This window comes from Trematosphaeria pertusa, assembly GCF_010094035.1.
Source record: "Trematosphaeria pertusa strain CBS 122368 unplaced genomic scaffold BU26scaffold_9, whole genome shotgun sequence".
In the NCBI taxonomy this organism is placed as follows: domain Eukaryota; kingdom Fungi; phylum Ascomycota; class Dothideomycetes; order Pleosporales; family Trematosphaeriaceae; genus Trematosphaeria; species Trematosphaeria pertusa.
The window spans coordinates 205,408-223,402 of NW_022987220.1; the positions used below are offsets into that span (position 1 = coordinate 205,408).

General features: G+C 55.9%; 6 protein-coding genes across 6 annotated transcripts; 1 reads left to right on the forward strand and 5 right to left on the reverse strand.

Moving 5' to 3' along the window:
* Positions 1-629: 629 nt before the first annotated feature.
* On the reverse strand, positions 630-3,913 carry BU26DRAFT_341074 (glycoside hydrolase family 2 protein). Its single transcript, XM_033822312.1, has 7 exons — positions 3,643-3,913; positions 3,194-3,574; positions 2,581-3,147; positions 2,199-2,511; positions 2,027-2,144; positions 1,726-1,961; positions 630-1,661 (listed from the first exon to the last, which is right to left on the reverse strand). Exons 1-7 carry the CDS (start codon positions 3,777-3,779, stop codon positions 897-899), a joined length of 2,517 nt encoding a protein of 838 aa, XP_033682071.1. The 5' UTR covers positions 3,780-3,913; the 3' UTR covers positions 630-896.
* Positions 3,914-5,131: 1,218 nt separating this feature from the next.
* BU26DRAFT_520339 (Osmotin, thaumatin-like protein) lies at positions 5,132-6,932 on the reverse strand. The gene is made up of 3 exons (XM_033829270.1): positions 6,326-6,932; positions 5,728-6,262; positions 5,132-5,671 (listed from the first exon to the last, which is right to left on the reverse strand). The coding sequence occupies exons 1-3, from the start codon at positions 6,749-6,751 to the stop codon at positions 5,373-5,375; spliced, it is 1,260 nt and encodes a 419-aa protein (XP_033682072.1). The 5' UTR covers positions 6,752-6,932; the 3' UTR covers positions 5,132-5,372.
* A 445-nt stretch (positions 6,933-7,377) lies between these two features.
* On the reverse strand, positions 7,378-8,308 carry BU26DRAFT_531878 (uncharacterized protein; the record flags this gene model as incomplete). Its single annotated transcript, XM_033831061.1, has 3 exons — positions 7,378-7,684; positions 7,741-7,970; positions 8,021-8,308. The coding sequence occupies 3 exons, from the start codon at positions 8,306-8,308 to the stop codon at positions 7,378-7,380; spliced, it is 825 nt and encodes a 274-aa protein (XP_033682073.1).
* A 1,262-nt stretch (positions 8,309-9,570) lies between these two features.
* BU26DRAFT_341142 (uncharacterized protein) lies at positions 9,571-10,215 on the reverse strand. The gene has a single exon (XM_033822313.1). It carries the CDS (start codon positions 10,149-10,151, stop codon positions 9,594-9,596), a length of 558 nt encoding a protein of 185 aa, XP_033682074.1. The 5' UTR covers positions 10,152-10,215; the 3' UTR covers positions 9,571-9,593.
* Positions 10,216-12,823: 2,608 nt separating this feature from the next.
* Positions 12,824-13,989, forward strand: BU26DRAFT_531880 (Tautomerase/MIF; the record flags this gene model as incomplete). Its single annotated transcript, XM_033831063.1, has 2 exons — positions 12,824-13,201; positions 13,255-13,989. 2 exons carry the CDS (start codon positions 12,824-12,826, stop codon positions 13,987-13,989), a joined length of 1,113 nt encoding a protein of 370 aa, XP_033682075.1.
* Positions 13,990-16,337: 2,348 nt separating this feature from the next.
* BU26DRAFT_520343 (uncharacterized protein) lies at positions 16,338-17,855 on the reverse strand. The gene has a single exon (XM_033829271.1). It carries the CDS (start codon positions 17,423-17,425, stop codon positions 16,652-16,654), a length of 774 nt encoding a protein of 257 aa, XP_033682076.1. The 5' UTR covers positions 17,426-17,855; the 3' UTR covers positions 16,338-16,651.
* Between the last annotated feature and the right edge of the window lie 140 nt (positions 17,856-17,995).

Sequence of the window (17,995 nt, forward strand, 5' to 3'; positions counted from 1 at the left end):
GGAGGGGACCGCTGGGACGGATGGGCGCAAAGCACACCAGCAAGCAGCAGCAGCGGCGGCGGCGGCGATGGCCTGGGCAAGCGAGATTGAGATTGAGCGCTGGTCGCGTTCGAGAAGGCTGCAGAAGGCCGCCGGCGCCGCTCACTGGCCGAGGCTGGCGGCCGGCGACTACTGCAGGCCCGTTTCACGACGCGGATCGTCCCTTCCCCATATTCATGGCATGGCGCGCGCTCCTGCCATAGCGAATACTGCCGTTGTGTTAAGCTGCGATCTGTGGCCGCGGGCGAGTCAGAGCGGGCAGCTCTCCCGTTTGCCGACAGCCTCTGCCACGCCTTCCGGCGCCCGGGTTCTGCGCAAGGCATGCCGCATGCGCCATCACTCTGCAGCGTCACAGGCCCGCCACAGATCCACCACACGCACGCCCCGCCCGCCCTCTATCAGCATGCCAGACGGCCATCGATTAATTTGCAGTCCTTCAGGCGCGCCCGCACATTGGCTGGCGCCCGGCGCTCCCAGACAGCGCCATCTCGGCCCTTTCAATATCATGCCAGGCACCTTATTGACCACCTATAGTCGCCTCACATATAGCCCCCCCCAATCCAATATCCTCTGGCAGAACTGCCCGACTTCACCCATGACCCTGTCTTATAACGCAATCCGCCAGCCCTCGAGTCCACGCCCACCGCGCTCCCAGCGTCACATCACCGTCGCTGCAGCCGCCCTCCAGTCTGTGCAGCGCCCAGCCGCCGCTCTCTGCTGCACTTTTCGACCGTCGCATGTACCGCGCCCGTCGCTCCTCGCAAGTCCGTCAGCCAGCATGCAGCGTCTCCACCGACAGTCTCCTGCGTCGTCGTCATCCCCAGGCAGCGGTGCGGCACTGCATGTGAGTCTCCGCATCAAGTCCTGCCCAGATACGTCCACCTGAGCGGCGCATCGCCCGCAGCAAGCCCCCTCACTTTGACTATCTGCTCGTCGCCCGGCACGACATCAAGGGCGCTGTCGTTGACGAGCACGCCGGCCCTCTCCTCAAACACCAGCCCTTTGGTCGGCTTGCTAGCCTTGACGTGTATCGTGTCGCTGTGGGGAGTGACTTCCACGCCCCGGTCTTCGAAGTTGAGGTACTTGAGCGGCTGCGGCCAGTCGATGTCGCGGGAAACAATCTCGCCGTCGACCCATATCCGGGCCGCCAAAACGTGGGGCTCTTCCTGAACGTTGTCGATTGTGCCCGACACCACATCCGTCGTGCCGTTCGCCGCAATCTTGATGTCCTTCTTGACCACCTTTTCCTTAATTTCCTTCCCGGTCGAAACAGATATGAATCGTAGCTCAACGGTCGCCGTTACTTCCGCTGGCTGATTGCTGGCAACCCACACCTCGTAATCACTCGTCTTCGGCACACGGGCATGAACCACGCTCCAGTCGAAGTGGGCCCGCTTGACGGCGACGGCAACCGGCGCCAAGACCCGTCTCATCGCGTAGTATGCAGGCTTCTTGCGTAGGAAGTAATCCACAATCGACCACGATGTGACGGGCCAGCAGTCGTTCAGCTGCCAGACCAATGCGCCTCCGCACAACCGCTGCTGGCCCCACTGCCGTCGCCATCCACGGTATCCGAACATTAACGCCTCGGCTTGGGAGAGTTGCGTCAGGTGGATAAATGCCTGCGTTGCCCTTAGTCTTAATACGCATATTATTATTAACATGTACGCGAATATCAACACCTACCTCTAGATCAGTCTGGGTTCTGAAATTCTCCACCAAGTACGTCGCAATCCGCCGCTCATGGCCGTCCGCTTTGTTATGGAAGTCTAGCATATGCGACTGCGGGTATAGCTGCGATGGATCCGTGCAATAGTATTTGATAGTGTCGATATGGGGGAAAGCCTCCATACCGAACTCGCTGTTGAAGCGGCCGCCAAGCGTGTCGAAAATTTGATATTTCTCCTGTGTACCGTGCCATACTTGCAGATAATGATGATTAGCTTTGATGATCGCTACCAAATTCCAGATAAAACGGCTTTCTCACCATTCCATTGGTGCATATCACCAACCTTCGTATTCGACGTCTTCAGACCATCGCCCCAAGGGCTTCCGGGATGGTACGGCACATGCGGGCTCTCTACGGCGACGACTTCGGGCAGGAGCTGAGCCCAGTCCGTTAGCTGGCTGGCTGAGGGCGGTGCAGCATAACCGCTTACCTTTTCATAAATGTACCTCGCAGGAAAATCGGTCTGGAGCCAATTTTCCGCGTCTTTGTCCTCGTAATTGTATGTCAACCCGAATTGTTCTTGCACTTGGTAGTCTTCATTGTTGCCCGCGTAGATCACGATCGAAGGGTGGTGCCGCAGCCGGCCCACGTTGGCTACGCATTCGTCGTGGATTGATTGGAGGATGGAGGGGAAGGCAGGGTAGTTGCCGCAGCCAAACATGAAGTCCTGCCACACCATGATGCCTAGCTCATCACACAGGTCGTAGAACACATCTTCCTCCCAAATGCCGCCTCCCCAAATCCTGGTGCTCGTTAGCGGGATTGCGGCGCGAATGCCTCCAGCGACGCAAGGCACAACGTGGGCTGCGTACCGTATCATGACCTGGTAGCCATCGACCATCATCTCCAGCCACTTGCGATACTTCTCGGCAGACACCCTCGGGGTAAAAGAGTCGGCGGGAATCCAATCCGAGCCCCCGCAGAAGACGTCCACACCATTGATGCGAAAGAAGAAGGTCTTGCCTATCGCATCAGGTTCTTGAACTAGCTCGCCTTTGCGGAATCCGGTGCGGCGGGTGGCTTGATGCAGGTCGACGCCCTCTGCTGATATGGTTGCAGTCGTTGAGTAAAGAGGTTGGGCACCATAACCATGCGGGTACCATAGCTGCGCATTGTCTATATGAAAGTCGACCTTGGCCAAACCTTCGCTGACATCGGCAGATCGCTCAAATACCACCTCTTTCTCGCCCCGCACTTGGAAGGACACGCGCTTGCCTGACGACCCCTCCACCTTCGCCGTGATGCTGCCGCGGACAGACTTCAAGCTATCATGGAGCTTATAGTCGATTCGGAGGTCGGATATCCTCGCTTGATACGTTTCCAGCCGGACAGAGCGCCATGGACCGCAGGTGTTGAGGATTGGTCCCCAGTCCCAACCCCTATTGACTGTCAATAGAGACAAGAGGCGAAGGCTAACCGGCTCACCAGTGGTATTGTGCCTTCCGAACGGCGAGACGAGACATATCGCCATTGAACCCTACCCACGTATGCTCCGGATGCGCCTCTCGGATCTTGATCGCTTCTAGTCGCGCAGAGGCGAAGTCGATTTCCAATACATTATCCGACCCAGTCTTCAAGTACTTCGTAACGTCGACGCGATGGGGTACGAACATGTTGACGCTTTGGAGAATGACCTTGCCATTGAGCTTGACGGTCGCGAAGGTATCCAGGCCATCGAAAGCCAAGACGGTGACGGTGCCATCTTGGGGAGGGACAACTTCCGGAAGGGTAACTTTGTACGTCCAGGTCTTGTCTGCCACCCACTCAGCCTCCAGTTCATTGAATCCAAGAAAGGGGTCCGGAATTCTATGCGCGGACGGCGGTCAGTCATGCCTTGAGGCACATTTCCAAATCACCCCCACGTGATGACGTACTTTCCATTGTCGATTAGATCCAGATGAACGTTGGTGGGGACGCGTTTCACGGGCAGCCAGGCGTCTCCGGCAGTATCGTCAGTCTGTCTGAAGCTCCATCCGTCCGTCAAGCGGTGCACAGCCATAGCCTGAGCCATGGTGACGATGGCCTATGGGAAGGCTCGGCAGGAGAAGCAGGAGCCCACAGCAGAGAAAGTACAATAGCTCTCGGTCAAAATCAATGGGGCCGGGGAGCGTAGTGTGTACTTTTGAACCTCTGGCCCGCGCAGACCGTCCTTCTACATATAGCGCAGTAATTAGCATGCGATATCCGACGCGGCACAAAGCCGTCAACTTGGCCGGAGCGATTGAGGCCGCCGTTGCTCCATCCAGATAGTTTGTAGCACCATGAGCTGCAGAGCTCGAGCTACGAAAACGGTGACGCGCGACCCAGGTCCGTTTCCAAGACGGTTAGTGAGCAGGCGTAGCTGCGGAGGCGTCGGAAAATTAGGACCAGCCCAGCCGCAGTCGCGAGCGCACGCGCCGCGGCAGCCGTGAGCGAGACGCGGAAATACCGTGATGAGGACGGGGCAGCTTTCTCCGTGATGGATGGCGGCTGTTGGGGCCACTGAAGAAAGCCGGTGGCACGATATGCGATGGGTGATTTGGTATTGAGGCGTGGAAGAAGGGTTTGCTCCGCCGGCGCAGGCCGCCGAGGATCAGAATGCACCTGGGCAGCCACACACGCACGAGACATCACACGCCGCAACCTCAACCCTCAGCACCAGCACCAATGGCATTCCGCCCTCCTCCAGTTCCAGAAGATCGTTCCCTAACATTGGCCCCGCCCGTTGCACAAACATATTGCTCCCCAACCTCGAGCAGGATCTTGCGACCCCCACGCGGGATATCCGGGCCCAAACAGGAAATCCGTGTAACGCCCTCCAAGATCCTGCGGGAAGCCAACGCCAGCAAATATATGCTTTGAAAGCAATAAGAGCAGGCTTCACACGATCACACGACGCGGACTCCCTTCTCACCGCTCTTTTACGCCATCGCTGGCCGATTCCATTCGTCCAGGTCAGAGGGGTGTCTCAGAGGTATACATCGGCGTCGAGATTGAGGTTGTAAGAGAGGTGCATAATGCACGCGCACGCACGCGCGCTGCACTCTTCCCGCTCCCCATTCCATGGGCCGTGGGCCCGTGTGTGGTCGTCGAAAGCGGATGGCGTACCTTTCACGTCTTGTTTCGCACGGCAAGCGGCAGTGCGCGGTAATATCAAACTGCGTGTCTTAGACAACAGGGTGGGAGGGTGTCATTTCGAAAAGTTTGGTCCCGCTGCGAACGCCTCGTGTTGGGGGGCGCGGCTCACGTCACCCAGCTGCTTGGTACGTGAGATCTGCCCGGAGATACTTCCTCCGTGGCATGGATGACGGAGTGTTGGAGCTACTCTACGGAGCCATGCAGGGCATGCACCCCCAAATTGAGGGTGAAACTTAGTCTAGTCTACTGCCGTCTAGACTGCTTGCTGCATACCTATGTAGACAGCGATTTACCTCGCCTCTCTGCAAGTGACGAGGGCAGACGCATGGCATAAAATGCAGTGTTACACGCATAGAAGAGTATAAATGAAGATACACCGAAATGAACAGAAGGGGTATCTAAAACTACTCAACTGTGCGTCCAACACCTCTATCCGAACTGAGTTACTTCCTCTTCAGCACAAATGTCCGATGCGGCTGTAATGCCCTCAGCAGATCGCCGCGTATGCTAAAACACCTGCAGCCATAACGAAAGTTACCATGAGGACGGTACTGTCCAATCGGATGTTCCGCATAGCACCACTCCTCCGGAACACGTTGTTCCTGACCTTTTTCATCATGGTAGACTGGCCGTTGCTGTCCTTGCTAACATGGCCTTGTTGGGCGAGTTGCAACATTTTGTCCGACTCCGTGGCCAAAATGTTGGTTGAGCGTGCTCCGGGGCAGAAGACGACTTCAAAACCAGCTCCGGATGGGATGATGAAGGTAGATGTCTGGTCATCGAAGGCTATACGCCCATGTCAGCTTCAATGCCTAGGGCCTAGAACAAGTGATGAAACTCACCGAAGCTGTAAGCGTCCGGACATACTCGCTTCACAGACTTCGAGTACTCACTAGGTGAGCATGCGCTGGGTGAATTGTATTTCCCTGTGCAGCAATCCTCTGGCCTGTTGTTCTTTGCGCAGGCGGAATAGCAAGGATTGAATATAGGTCTTTGGATATCGTCGTCAGGATACGGATACACGCCATCGCCCGGCTTGTCTGGGGGCTCCTGCTGGAGATCCCAGGGACACCATCTGGCGACCTTATCGTCAGTAACCTCCCTTTCGAAGGGGAGAGGGTATGAGCTGTTTGTCCGAAGGAAGTGGGGATATCCGCTGGAGTAAGGATCATATTGCTGAGCCGCCAAGAGGCCGACTGTGCCTTCGCACGAGGGATTGGTTAGGTTCGGAGGGATATCGTCTAGAGTAACGTTCTGGAGCGGTTGCAGCACTATCGCCATGGGGATGTTGTAGCCGTCCACCAAGGAGATGTCGTAGTAGGTGTGTCCATCGCCGGCATCGAGTGTAAATTCTGCAAGCGAAACCGGCACATCACCCTAGAGGCGGTCAGTTAACTCCTGACAGGCGCGCATACAGCACGAGAGATAATCTCAACCTACACCAACCACGCAATTCACTATCCCATTGCAGTCGCCGGAACGACATGCTTTCGCCCCGCCATCCTTCGGACCGGTCCCCTGCTCATTGAAAGAGCAATTCGTCCTTCCCCAAACACGGCCTTGCCAGTCTTCCGACACGGTCTGATTCGATGACTCGCCAGGATCCAGCTTGAAGCCATTCTCTTTCGGTCCGTCCCCCGACTGGGTTGAGATTCCGGGGTAAATTGTCTCAGGACATTGGTTCGTGATGAGCAGCGGCGTGATGGGTTCTTTTCTGCGGTCTATCCTGCGCGGAGCTGTCTGGGCCATGTGGTGCAGTCCGTCGGCGATAGGTAGACATGATAAAGCGAACAATGTGGTACAAATCTGAGAGACATAGGTAGGGTACGCAGGGCGGGCACGGGCCCAGGGCCTGGAGGTATGCATGGTATCGGCTGCCTGAAGGGAAGCGTGCTTTGGCGGTTATTCCAGGATTAGAAGGAAGAAGAGAAGCACAGCCGATACCCGATCGATAGGTTCAAAAAATGGGCGGTAAAGGGTCCAAGAACAGCCGGGCGTCGTGTTCAGAGGTGACGTGGAGGATGGAAGTTGAGATGTGAATGCTGGGTGACCAGCGTCAGCGCCTAGTCGAAGGGACCGCATGGCAAGAGCGATCATGGTTGGAAGTGACGCAATCGGTGCCTGCGAAGAGTTTATTTCAGGGTCCAGCGGCGAGTTCTCCACCAATCATCTACATTCACCTTCCAGCATCCGAAACGGACTAGCAACAACGATTTGACCTCGGGAACTGCGGCCTGGAACATCGAAAGTAAGCAGTGGGGTCAAAGTTTTCGATTGTAATTAGTGCCTAATTCTATGATGGCATGATAACCCACATCATCTTAGACATTTCTTGTGGAAAAAATAGAAAACGCCCGAAAGGTCCCGCCATGAAGAATTCCCTAGCTCAATCGACCTCGCTCAATCACCAGCAGAATGGTATCACAGATATACATCGCACTCCGGGACCCGGTCCCTTCTTGAAAATAATCCTCTCCATTCCACACGGTCGTCTACAACACCAAGAAAGCAGCCAGACCACCCAGGGTAAGGCCGAAGAGAGATTGCCGAGAAGCGTCGTAGAGACCAGGTGCGGCGTTGGTGGTCTGCTGAGCAGGGTTGGCGCCAGAAGACTCGGTAGCGGTAGCTCCAGTGCCAGCACCTCCAGCACCGGTTCCTGCCGCAGAAGACGCGGCGGCGCCGGAGCCACCCGAGGGAGAGGCGTTTCCTTGTCCAGCGACTTGTCCAGGGCTGAGGTTCTCCGAGGCAGCAGCGGCGAGGGCCTTGTAGGCGGCAACGGTCTTGTTACCGGTGGCAGCACTGCCGAATTGTTAGCATGGCCATCTTGGATAGGCGAGGGAGGAATGTGAACGTACGCGTTGATAGCGCCGACCATACCAGCCTGACAATGCATTCCTTGCGAGCAGTAGAACCAAACGGGCTTCGTGTCCATGACGCGGATGGTGTAGGTCAGAAGGTTGGCGGTGGTGCCAACGGAAGCGTTGCTAGGCATGAAGCCGGAGAAGAACGCGGTCGTCATGTTAGGCATTACGTTCTGGATGGGTGTGCAAGGCTGATCGAATGTCGCCTGGACGACAGAGTGGTTCTGTTGACGTTGTCAGACGACTGAATAGATATAGGGGAGTGAATACGAACCTTGGGGTGGAACTGGAATTGGACAAGGTCTCCCACGCTGGCCTGAATGTTGTCGGGAGAGAAGGTGAGCGATCCATTGGCTCCGCCGACGTTAACTACGTGCGTGGTAACCATCCCCTCCGCAGCCATTCCTGTCGATGAGGCTGCGGCTGCCATTGCGGTCGAGGTCATCACGGTCTCTGACGCCGCTACTGCCGTGGACATGCCCATAGCCATCTCGCCCATGTGCGTGGTTGCGGTTCCAAACCCGAGCAGGGCGGATGCGATGAATGATCTCGAAAAGTACATTGTTGCTGTGTGAAGTGGTGCTGTCAAAGAGCGACTGGGAATTACTAGTATTGAATGGCGGTCGGAGAGAGCGATGTAAAGGCGACTAGCGCTCGAGCTGGACTGGCCAGGTATTACGAAGTGAAGGGACCGTAAGGAAGAAATTGAAGAGAGAGACGAAAGGAAACAGCAACAGTGTAAGAAGCAGATGGGGAGGAAAATGGAGCCTGACCACCTGGCTAAAGGCCATTCTTAAGGCATGAAGAACTGCTCGGAACGATGGTTAGTGCGTTTTGCCCAGACGTACTCGCGGCGGTTAGGATAGTTCCGACACATGGCAGGCGAGTCTGCGACATGTCAGAATCTGTTCGTGCTTCAGCCACCGTTCGGCTGCTGCAGACCCCGAGCACTGAGGCCCGAAGCGAGCGCTGCAGAGAAATTCGCCGGAACGCCTTACGCGCATCGAAAATACCCAATATGACACTCAAAATAGAGAGACAGATTGCGACAACCGCTTCGCGCCCGAAGAAAGACACTGAAGATGGTTGGCGTGAGATGGCGACGAAAGAGTGCGAGTTCGACGTTGTTGCAAGGTTGAGTCCGGGTGTTGAGTCCGCGAGGCAGTCCCTGTGTCGTGTGCGTTACAGAATGCATCAGCCACTTGGCACGTCACATGGCAACGGAAACGTCCAGACCGGCGCCAAGGGGCGCCCGGAAAGCTCATTCGCGAAATTGGATTGTTCTGTGCCCTGGAAATTCTTCATGCCTTGCGCGGAAAAGGGGATTGGAGGCGTCTCTGTGAGGCAGCGCCGGGAGAGATCGTTTGCAAACAGCTAGTATCCTGGCTCTAATGGAGGACCTCCAATCTCAACAGATACGTTTCGCACGCCCGCTCAACCGTTTCATTCGCACAATCTATCGCTTTTGGAAATTGTCCACTTGTGAACCGCGTTTCGTCCTGTCCTAAGGTCCCGATCGTCAAGGAGGGTCGCGCTAGGCCTCTAGGCTCTGCGCTATCTCCATCACATATTTCGCAGCCGCCAACGCTCTGAGTAACATAGCTGCCAAATATGGAGGGTGCGATATGGTGACGGGTAATGGCCGCTCCCTTGGACCCTATCTAGCATTTTCGTCATGCACCATAGAACATGTCCGGACTCGCGGCATATCCGTCCTTCAGCGTCTTCCGTGGCCCAGCGAACATCGTTTGGGTCTGGAATCGCCCCGATGTTGTCGATACATATTCAAGCACCGCAAATGAACTCCCAAGATGTGCCATGGGGTCCGGTCAACCGTGTCCAGTCGCTCAGAAGTCCAATACCAATTGCGGCGCGAGCTTTTCCAAGTCCTCAACTTGTAGATGTCCGTCCGATATGCCTCCCCGTTTAGCCGCCTTTTCGCGTTCGTCCTTGGCTCTCGCGATAGCCTCCCGCACGAATATGCTCATGTAGCTGCCGAACAAGTTCATTGCGCCCTTTTGTATCTGCGTTTGCTCATCCTCGAAGTGCTCGTGGAGTAGCCTCGTGAGAAGTGGCGCGGATATTGGCTGTATCGACGGCTGCGGAGGGCGGCGTTGCGGTCTGTCGTCGTCTTCAGGAGCGTCTTCCATCATCTCATCCAGGTCGGGGAACGAAAGCTCATCAAGCTCATCATCTTCTTGCTCCTTATCTGAAGATATCGTTGCCGCTGGTCGGAAGTTGTTCCGTGATGTTGCAGCGTTCTTCGTGCTGCCCGTTGGACGCGACACCGGTGCTCCTGGAGCGCGTTTGGCGGAGGTGGAGGGTTGCGCTGCTGGCTTGACCGGCCTTGGTGGGTTGAACGCGGGACCTTTGCGCCGTGCCGGATTCGCAGCCTTCGGTGGCATTGTGGGCTGCGTGAGTGCGAAGGTGTGGATTGTGGGGTCTGTTGATCAGTTTGGGCAACCTTGGAACGCGCGTTATCACATGATTTGGGTTACGTCATCACCCAAACGGGCAGTGGCTTGCATCGCAAGTCCTCTACAGTCATTCAGCACCCATACAGTGACGATATCCTATATCGAGCAGGAGGCAAGTTCGGTCCTATGCAGAAGAAACCTCCAAAGCTGTCAAACTTTCAGTCGCTCAAGGCGATCGTCTACGAGACGGTAGGACCGTTGAGGACGGTCCAGCCTAAACGTACAGTATATTGCCTCCGCATATGCGAGATGAGATCTCAGATCAACAACGTGTTCTCGCTTCTCCTCATCTAACGATGCCGAAGACCCTGTCTAGACCTGCTCCTACAGGGAGCTCTCTAGCCTTCAAAAGCTTCTAACCGAGAGTAACACTACATTAGGTACAAACCATTCTGCCATGACATGATGCATAGACAATCCATCCCCACAATATGCTGCCGCTAGCAGCGTGTGTAATCGAAAACGAAGTCCGAGCTGACGGCTGGTTGGGCCTCCACACTGAGGAGTGGATACTCGAGCTTTCTCCTTTACTGTGGCGCTCTGTCTAATCTACGACGGCGCGGGCCGCTTCGTTCTTCCAGCAATCGCGACATAGAGGACGGTAGTACTGCGTCCACTGGCAGGCGGTGGCTTTTGCGCGACTTCTACTCTGAGTGCAAATATTCCGAGACAACGATACCAGGGCCGGTAGTTGGCAAGAGTGGGCTGTTTCAATTATATAGGCGAGGCGCTGACCGGGAAAAAGGTGCAAGTATAACCAGTCGTTTTTATGAGGGCAATTTAAGTGCCTGCGGCGCCGATGTTGTGTGTCGTGACACTGCGCCGCCCACAACTTCACTTCGCAAAGGAGTCTGACAAGCGTCTTCGGCTCGGGCGATGGTCGTACGCGTGGAGTTGTCGAGGTGTCACTGCCGCGGTTGCTAGATTAGCTTGGGTGCACAGAAAACGAAGTTTTGATTGAAAAAACGTCTTGCGCGTCGTTACCCTGGGCTTGTCCCGGCTTGAACCTTGGTCGGCATCTAGAATTCCACAGCAGGGCAAGCGCCGTCTGGGGAGCATAGGGGAGGTCTGACTCCAGTCATCGATTGGGATGGCCGTTGAGGGAGATAATGCGCAAGCAGGAACAACGCTTTGCTCGATGTAGCTGAGGTGCGTCTTGTTGTACCCAGACTAGTTGAGCACTGGTTTCAGAGGACACGGGGCTCGGTCCTAATATGTCGCCTCCCGCCGGCCCACTGCCGAACTATGGTTCACGTGCAACATGGTGAGTTCAGGAAACGGCTGCAGATGACGGCAGTGCTCGTGCGAGAGTGGCCCAGTGGCGGATCTGCTTCCGGTAGGTGGCAGAGGAGGCAGATTCCGAACGCCCGTAAGCAGAGCATACGAGCAAACTGCGCACAAGAAGCAGGTACGTGGACAGGAGGTCGAGCCCGGAGTGCATACGGCGCTAAGCAGAGGACGAAGGAGTACGCAGCGGTAGAGCCGTGTCCGTGTGGAGTAAGGCGGGAAAGAGACCGGGCGCGATGGCGTTAGCGTTTCGCCCAAGGGAGCATCTTTGCCTAGGGAAACGCACAACTGGGTCGACTTGCGCGCTGCGAAGATAGGCTGGCGGAGTACGCACTCTGTCGGACACGGTGGTTTCCTGCAGAGGTGAATTATTGGCGCATGGGCAAGGGGTGCCTGCAGCGCGAGGCGGAGCGGACGTGGACTCCTTTCCACGCCCGCTGGACCATGCAGCATCCTCGCGTAGCCGTCGTCGAGACGTAATGGATGCCCGCGCGACGGCTGGACAGTGCAGAAGGCGGCGCAGCCAGACGCGGCTGGAGATAGGCAGCGAGGTGTAGAGAGAGACGCGGCGACTCGTTCGGCGCTGGCGTTGAGATAAAGGTTGGCGGCGGGCCCCCAAAGCGGCAAGCCACTGCAGCCACACGTCCGCGGGCTTGCCCAACGCAGATAAGCAGCGTAGATGAGGGCGGCGCCGGCTGCCACCCATCGCAATTGCCATTGCCTGTCTCTGGGCGGTGGCGGCTGTACCGTGTACCCAACCCCGGTCGCGACTTCCCAAAGCGCCGGGGGTGTGCAGGGCCATGGCAGCTCTCCAACGACTGGCCTCCAATATATCCTCGAGCGTGCGCAAGTCGCCAGAGCACCCAGCACCTCCCACCTGTGCCGCATTCCCCAGAGCTGCGTGCTGCGTCCGCTGCTGCGTTTTATTTACACCCTCAGCTCCCGCATTCCGGCCACCGTCTGCTGAACGCTCTCGCCTGCACCAACACCGATCGGTGCCCTCCACGCACGCCGCCGCCCCTTCATAGGCCGCTTGACACGAACGACCGCTTACCCGCTGATAAGGACTACTGGGCCACCACTCTTCTGGGCGATCTGGCGCCCGCGCGCACCAGCTGGGTTGCACACGCCAACCTTATCCATATCTAGAGACGAAGATCGTGTGCCTTCTGGGCCCGCCTCGAGGAATTCACGGCTCCCCTCACAAAACAAACGCCGCCCCCTTCACCGCCTACATATCCCCATATCCACCGTCTATTCTTCTTCTTCTCCTTCACAGCATGCCGCACTCGGTCAACGAATCCACCCACACCATGTCGCGGCCGTCGTCCACCTCGACGAGCTCGGCGAATGCATTTCCGAGGCAGGCAGGTGCCACTCTGCTAGCTCCCGAGCCCCTTCCGGAACAGCGCTCGCCCTCACGATCGACCTTCTCCTTCGAATCCTCCCCCAAGTCTGTCCAGGGCTCAGACCGAGCTGTCCTCTTCGACGACCTCAGGAATACCAGGCCTGCAAGTCGAGGTGCACAGAAGCTAAGCGATGCCGCGGCCCAACCAGGCAACGCCGGCTCGCGTCGGCGTGCGCAGTTCTACGAGGAGCAGTTCGCCTACAAGGAGGACACGACGTCGTCTGCCCGCGAGCGCGTGACCAAGGATGCTCCCATCGTCGCAGAGCTCCGGACCAATGTTATTGTATGCTTGCAAATGCAACTGCCTGCTTGAACCGGCTCGCTAACCGAACCAAGATTAAGGATGAATATACTCTAGTTACGGACCTGTCGCACCACCTCTCAACGCGATACCAGAGACCCGAGTCGTCCATCATGATCACCGTCAACCACTCTGCGTGTCTCCTGCTTGGCGGCTCTTTCGAACCCACCTATGTCCTCAGCATCACCGCCTTGCCCGTCCAATTGCAGCCCACAACCAACAAGCGCAATGCTGCCCTCATCCAGAACTTCATGTCTGAGTCCATCGGTGTTCCATCCGAGCGAGGCATCATCAAATTCATCTCCATCCAGGAGGAATGCATTGCAACCAACGGCATGACCATTCTGGGCGACATTGAGCGACTGGAGCGCCAGCAGGCCGAGGAAAATGGCAGCGGTCTGAAGAGGGCTCTTACGAAGAGTTCGCGGCGCTCTGCTGTTACCAAAGCCAAGAGTAGCATCCAGCTCTCTCGTAACAATTCTAAGGCTAACCCGGGTGGAAGGCCAGTTATCACCCCTCCGCTTCCTAGCCCTGGACCGTTCGACTCTGGAGTAGCCGTCGACAAAGGATCCGAACCGACTTCTCTTCAACCTATTGACAGCAAGCTCAACCACAAAGGATCCGTGCAGCACAAGCCTCCCAAGCACCTTAACGAGAAGGCTGGTGCCAAGGATACGATAACTATCCCTCCTCCGCCGCCTATTCCGGAGGAGGCCCCCGCCCCCAAGGTCAGCAAGCGAAAGAGTCTGATTGCAATCTTCCGGCGGTGAACTCCCTCGCCTTTCGATTCATGGCGTATACCCGATCTGCAGGCTTGTAAATCATATTGCCGCACGACACTGCTCGGCATCTTCCGCCAGAAGTCCCATTACTCGCCAAATTTCCGACATGCGCCACGGCGCTGAGATCGTTATCGACAGCTCAACGGCTTCCACACGAGGCTATTCTCGGCTACCTGTTTCATTGCTTGCGTTTTCTTATTTTGACCTCTAGAAGCGGGCATCAAACACGACTGAGCATGCGAACGGCATTGCATTGCATGGTCAGCGAGCATGTCTGGGTGCGGCAACAGCATAGCATAATGGCGTTTTTGGGCTAGTGGTTACACATGACACGGAGTTGGAATGGGCTGGAACGCATTCACTGACCGCATTCTGACCAATATACCCATAACTATTTTTCATTCGATTTGTTAGGAGGCAGCACGCTCTCGCGAGCCAGGCGAAAGGAAAACCACTATAGTATTTTTAATAGCGAACGTGCACGCAGGCTCTCGACCGCGCCACGTATTCTGTCAAAATTCTGATCCAAATATTCAAAGAGGGCATTTCTCAGATGCGCACCTCCACTTGTGTTCAGCTGAAGACCACGAGCCGAAGCTTAGCGCTTTCGCTCTGCCCGATGTGCTCAGTCTAGCGTCGCGATCTCTGTGTCGCTCTCCCGCTAGCTCTGAGCTTCATTCGACGCCACAATCGAGCGAGAGCCGTCTGAGGCGTCGAGCAAGCGAAGCTGACATGGTGGAGAGCTGACACAAGCTTCTAGCCCTACGATAGCTGCAGCTGTCTAGTTTATTTTGTTCACCGCTCGCTACACGGCTGATACACAGTGAGTGGGGTTTCGGCGAACAGATGGGATTGTTGTCGCAGCGCGTTGCGCGGCATGTCGTATCTCTGGCTGGCGTTTAAGCGATGCGGAAATGACAGGTTTCGCTTCCGCCGAGACGACCAGGCTTTGCAGCCTTACAGTCTGCCTACTTCTAGACTACCTACCATCCGAGGATCCATCGCTCCACACTACTCACACTAACAGCTCACCTCTACACCACCCTCGGGTTAGTAAACAAAACAGCTCGCATGCTACCATGCAGCCTTGTACGCGGGTCTCTTCACCGGTATCCAGGTCGTGGCTTTGCCCTCGTACTGCAAACGACCCCGAACCCCGCTACCCTACTGTTCGCCTAAGAATAGCCGGCCGCAAGAATTTTGGTTCTGGGATGCGACGGACCTTGGATTGGCCCGGGCGATCGAGGGTTAGGGGCTGGATTATTGCAGAGAGGGACGGGGTGGGAAGTTGGTTGGGTAGGGAGGCGGGATGAATGCGTTGGTGGAAGGAAGGAAGGAAGGAAGCGTGGCGAGCACGTGTGCGCAGGGGGCGCTACTTAGGTAGATTGCTGGGCAGAAGGCTAAGGATGAGGGAATGCGGGTTTGGTTGGCGAATCCGTGGGTTTGTAAGATGTGGTCGTCCCAATAATTCTCGGGTGGACGTACCGCAGAGCATGGATGACGAAACGGCGCGTGAAGTACGCTGTTATCAGTCCTAGCAGTGAGGAGTAGTTCTAAGGCCAGAATGGGATGTCTCGGTGGTCACGGAACTTGAAGTCTGCACATGTTCAAAAGAAACGCTGGATTATCTCTCTCGCTAGAGCTCCGGTATACGCTGGTTTCAGGTAGCATGGGTCGCTCAGGCCTAGCGCTTAAACAAGGTCTTCAGCCGCTCCGACCGCGTATGCTGAAGTAGTTAACAGACAGCCCCAAGAGAGCGATTGGGATAGGTAGTCGTATACAAGGTTTCGCAGCTCGCGGGGTACAGCACTGAGATTGGGCATAAAATGGGACATCGAAATTCTCCAGAGCGAGTTGATGCGGCCACCAAAGTAACTGAAGGATAACAAAAGTAGTCTATGCCTATATCGACGTGTAGCGTAGGCGCTCACCCCGCGATGTAATCGGCCTGGTGCCTGGTAGGCCCATTGTCACGCCAATAGCGAGATCAACCACTGGTAAGAGATCTGACGGCCACCTTGCTAGCTATCTGGATGGATGTGCAGCGTGCGATATCTCACGCCATTCATAGCCTAGCTGGAAACGAACGTCGGGATCCGGATCCGGGACTGCCCACACCGAAATGCTCACGGGCGCTCGATCAAACAGCTCCATTGCGCAAGCAGCTTTGTGTTAGCGTCCTAGGTAGATGGATCTGGATGGAAGAAGTTTGGAGGGGTAATGGCAGGGACCTCTCATCAGTGCCTTCCCGTATCCAGCCTAGCACGAAAGCTCCACCGTGGAACTTTCTGCTGCGTAACCCTCTTCTTTTTCCTTCAGCTCATTATCTCGTCGGTCTGCTTTTCTCGCTTTTCATCTCAATTTACCGGGAACAATCCGCATTCCACCTTCTTCAACGCGAATACAATTTTAGATTGGTCAACATATGGCCCGTCTTCATTGTTCTTATAATAAACACATTTTCACCGACCATGCTGAGAGCTCTGAGAAATGCTGAATGCACACAGATCAACGCCAATGTATGCAACAGAAATGCATCATAACAACACCCTTTCAGGGTATATCTTGTCTTCTCTAGCGTGCGAGCGAGCGAAATGCGAACAGAAACCATCCGAAGCGAACCCAGAACGAACGACCCAGACACTAACGATCAAAGAAAACCCAGCAAAAGCAGTAGCGCGCTTGCTATGCTTCCCTTAACCCTCGATGCAGCTCCCGGAGTTAGTGGTGCCGCCGTCGCCATACCGCTTGTCGCGCTCGCCGGTGGCAAAGGAGAAGTCGGGCTGGCGTACGGATTCGGGCTCTCATAAACTGTTACTGTCACCACCGTGCCAGGAGCCCCATCCCCGGTCGGCGTCGGCATTCCCCCTATATAGCTATCACTCTGCGCCACAGCCGGCTCCTGCTGACCATCCGCGGGGGCAAACTCAAAGTTCTGTCCGTAGCTCACGACCGGATCCCGATTTCCGATTTCCGGGTGCATGTAATCTTCCACATATATCTTGATCCAAAATACCTTCTCGCCCCTCGGGAATCCGCTCCCCGCCTCACCGCTTGCGGGATTAGGTATCTGCCAATCGAAGGACCCTGTGTTGGGCGCATGGAATGCGATGGTACCGCAGAAGGGATTGCGACCCCAGGGAAAGCATGGCGTGAGCAGGTCGTGACTGATGCCCCACGGTGTCTTGTCCCAGAGCTGGAGAGTTACGTTTTGGAAGTCTGGGACTGGTGTCCAGCGGATTGTGAATATAGTGCCGGGGACGACGTCGTCGGTGCGATTTGGGTGGAGGATGGGCTGCGAGAAGGCGGAGGGTGCGGCCGAGGATGGTTCGGTCGGCGATTGAGCAAGGCCCGATGGGAGATAGAAGAGGATGCTGATGAAGAGGAGGTAAGCAGAGGCGAGCGGTGAAGCTGCTGCCGCCATCGTGAATGGGGAACGACTCCAAGGTTCTCCGGCTTCGAATGTCGTGTAGCTTGGGGCACGCTGATCGTACGTCTCGTCGCAAAAAACCGGGTCGACTGCTCAGCGCATGGCGAGCACGCCGAAGATCATTCCCTTCAGCTGGCGAGCGTCTCTCGAGGAATTTCCAAAAAGCACCTCAACGAAAAGTGCGACGGCGGCGACGATCACCTCTTTCAACCTTCGCCTTGCACCTTGCGTTACATTTCGCCATATTGCTGTCATCACACGCCGCTTTACTATTTAAAACTCATTACCCCAACCATCATTTCCCCGATTTCAACCCCAATGGTTAATATACCGGTCGTATGCAACACCCCGAAGCTGGATGATTGGCTAATGCACTCATGCTATATATCCTATATAGTGCTTGGCATCCTTGTACGTAGATTACCGAAAGCTTGGTATACGAGTCTAAACCGCTGATCAAGGATCAGGTCTAGACTTATGTATTGTACGCGTGGGAATTTTCGATCGCTTTCATGGGCATAGACGATTTCCATTGGGTGATTTTAAGTCGGTTTATATACTGAC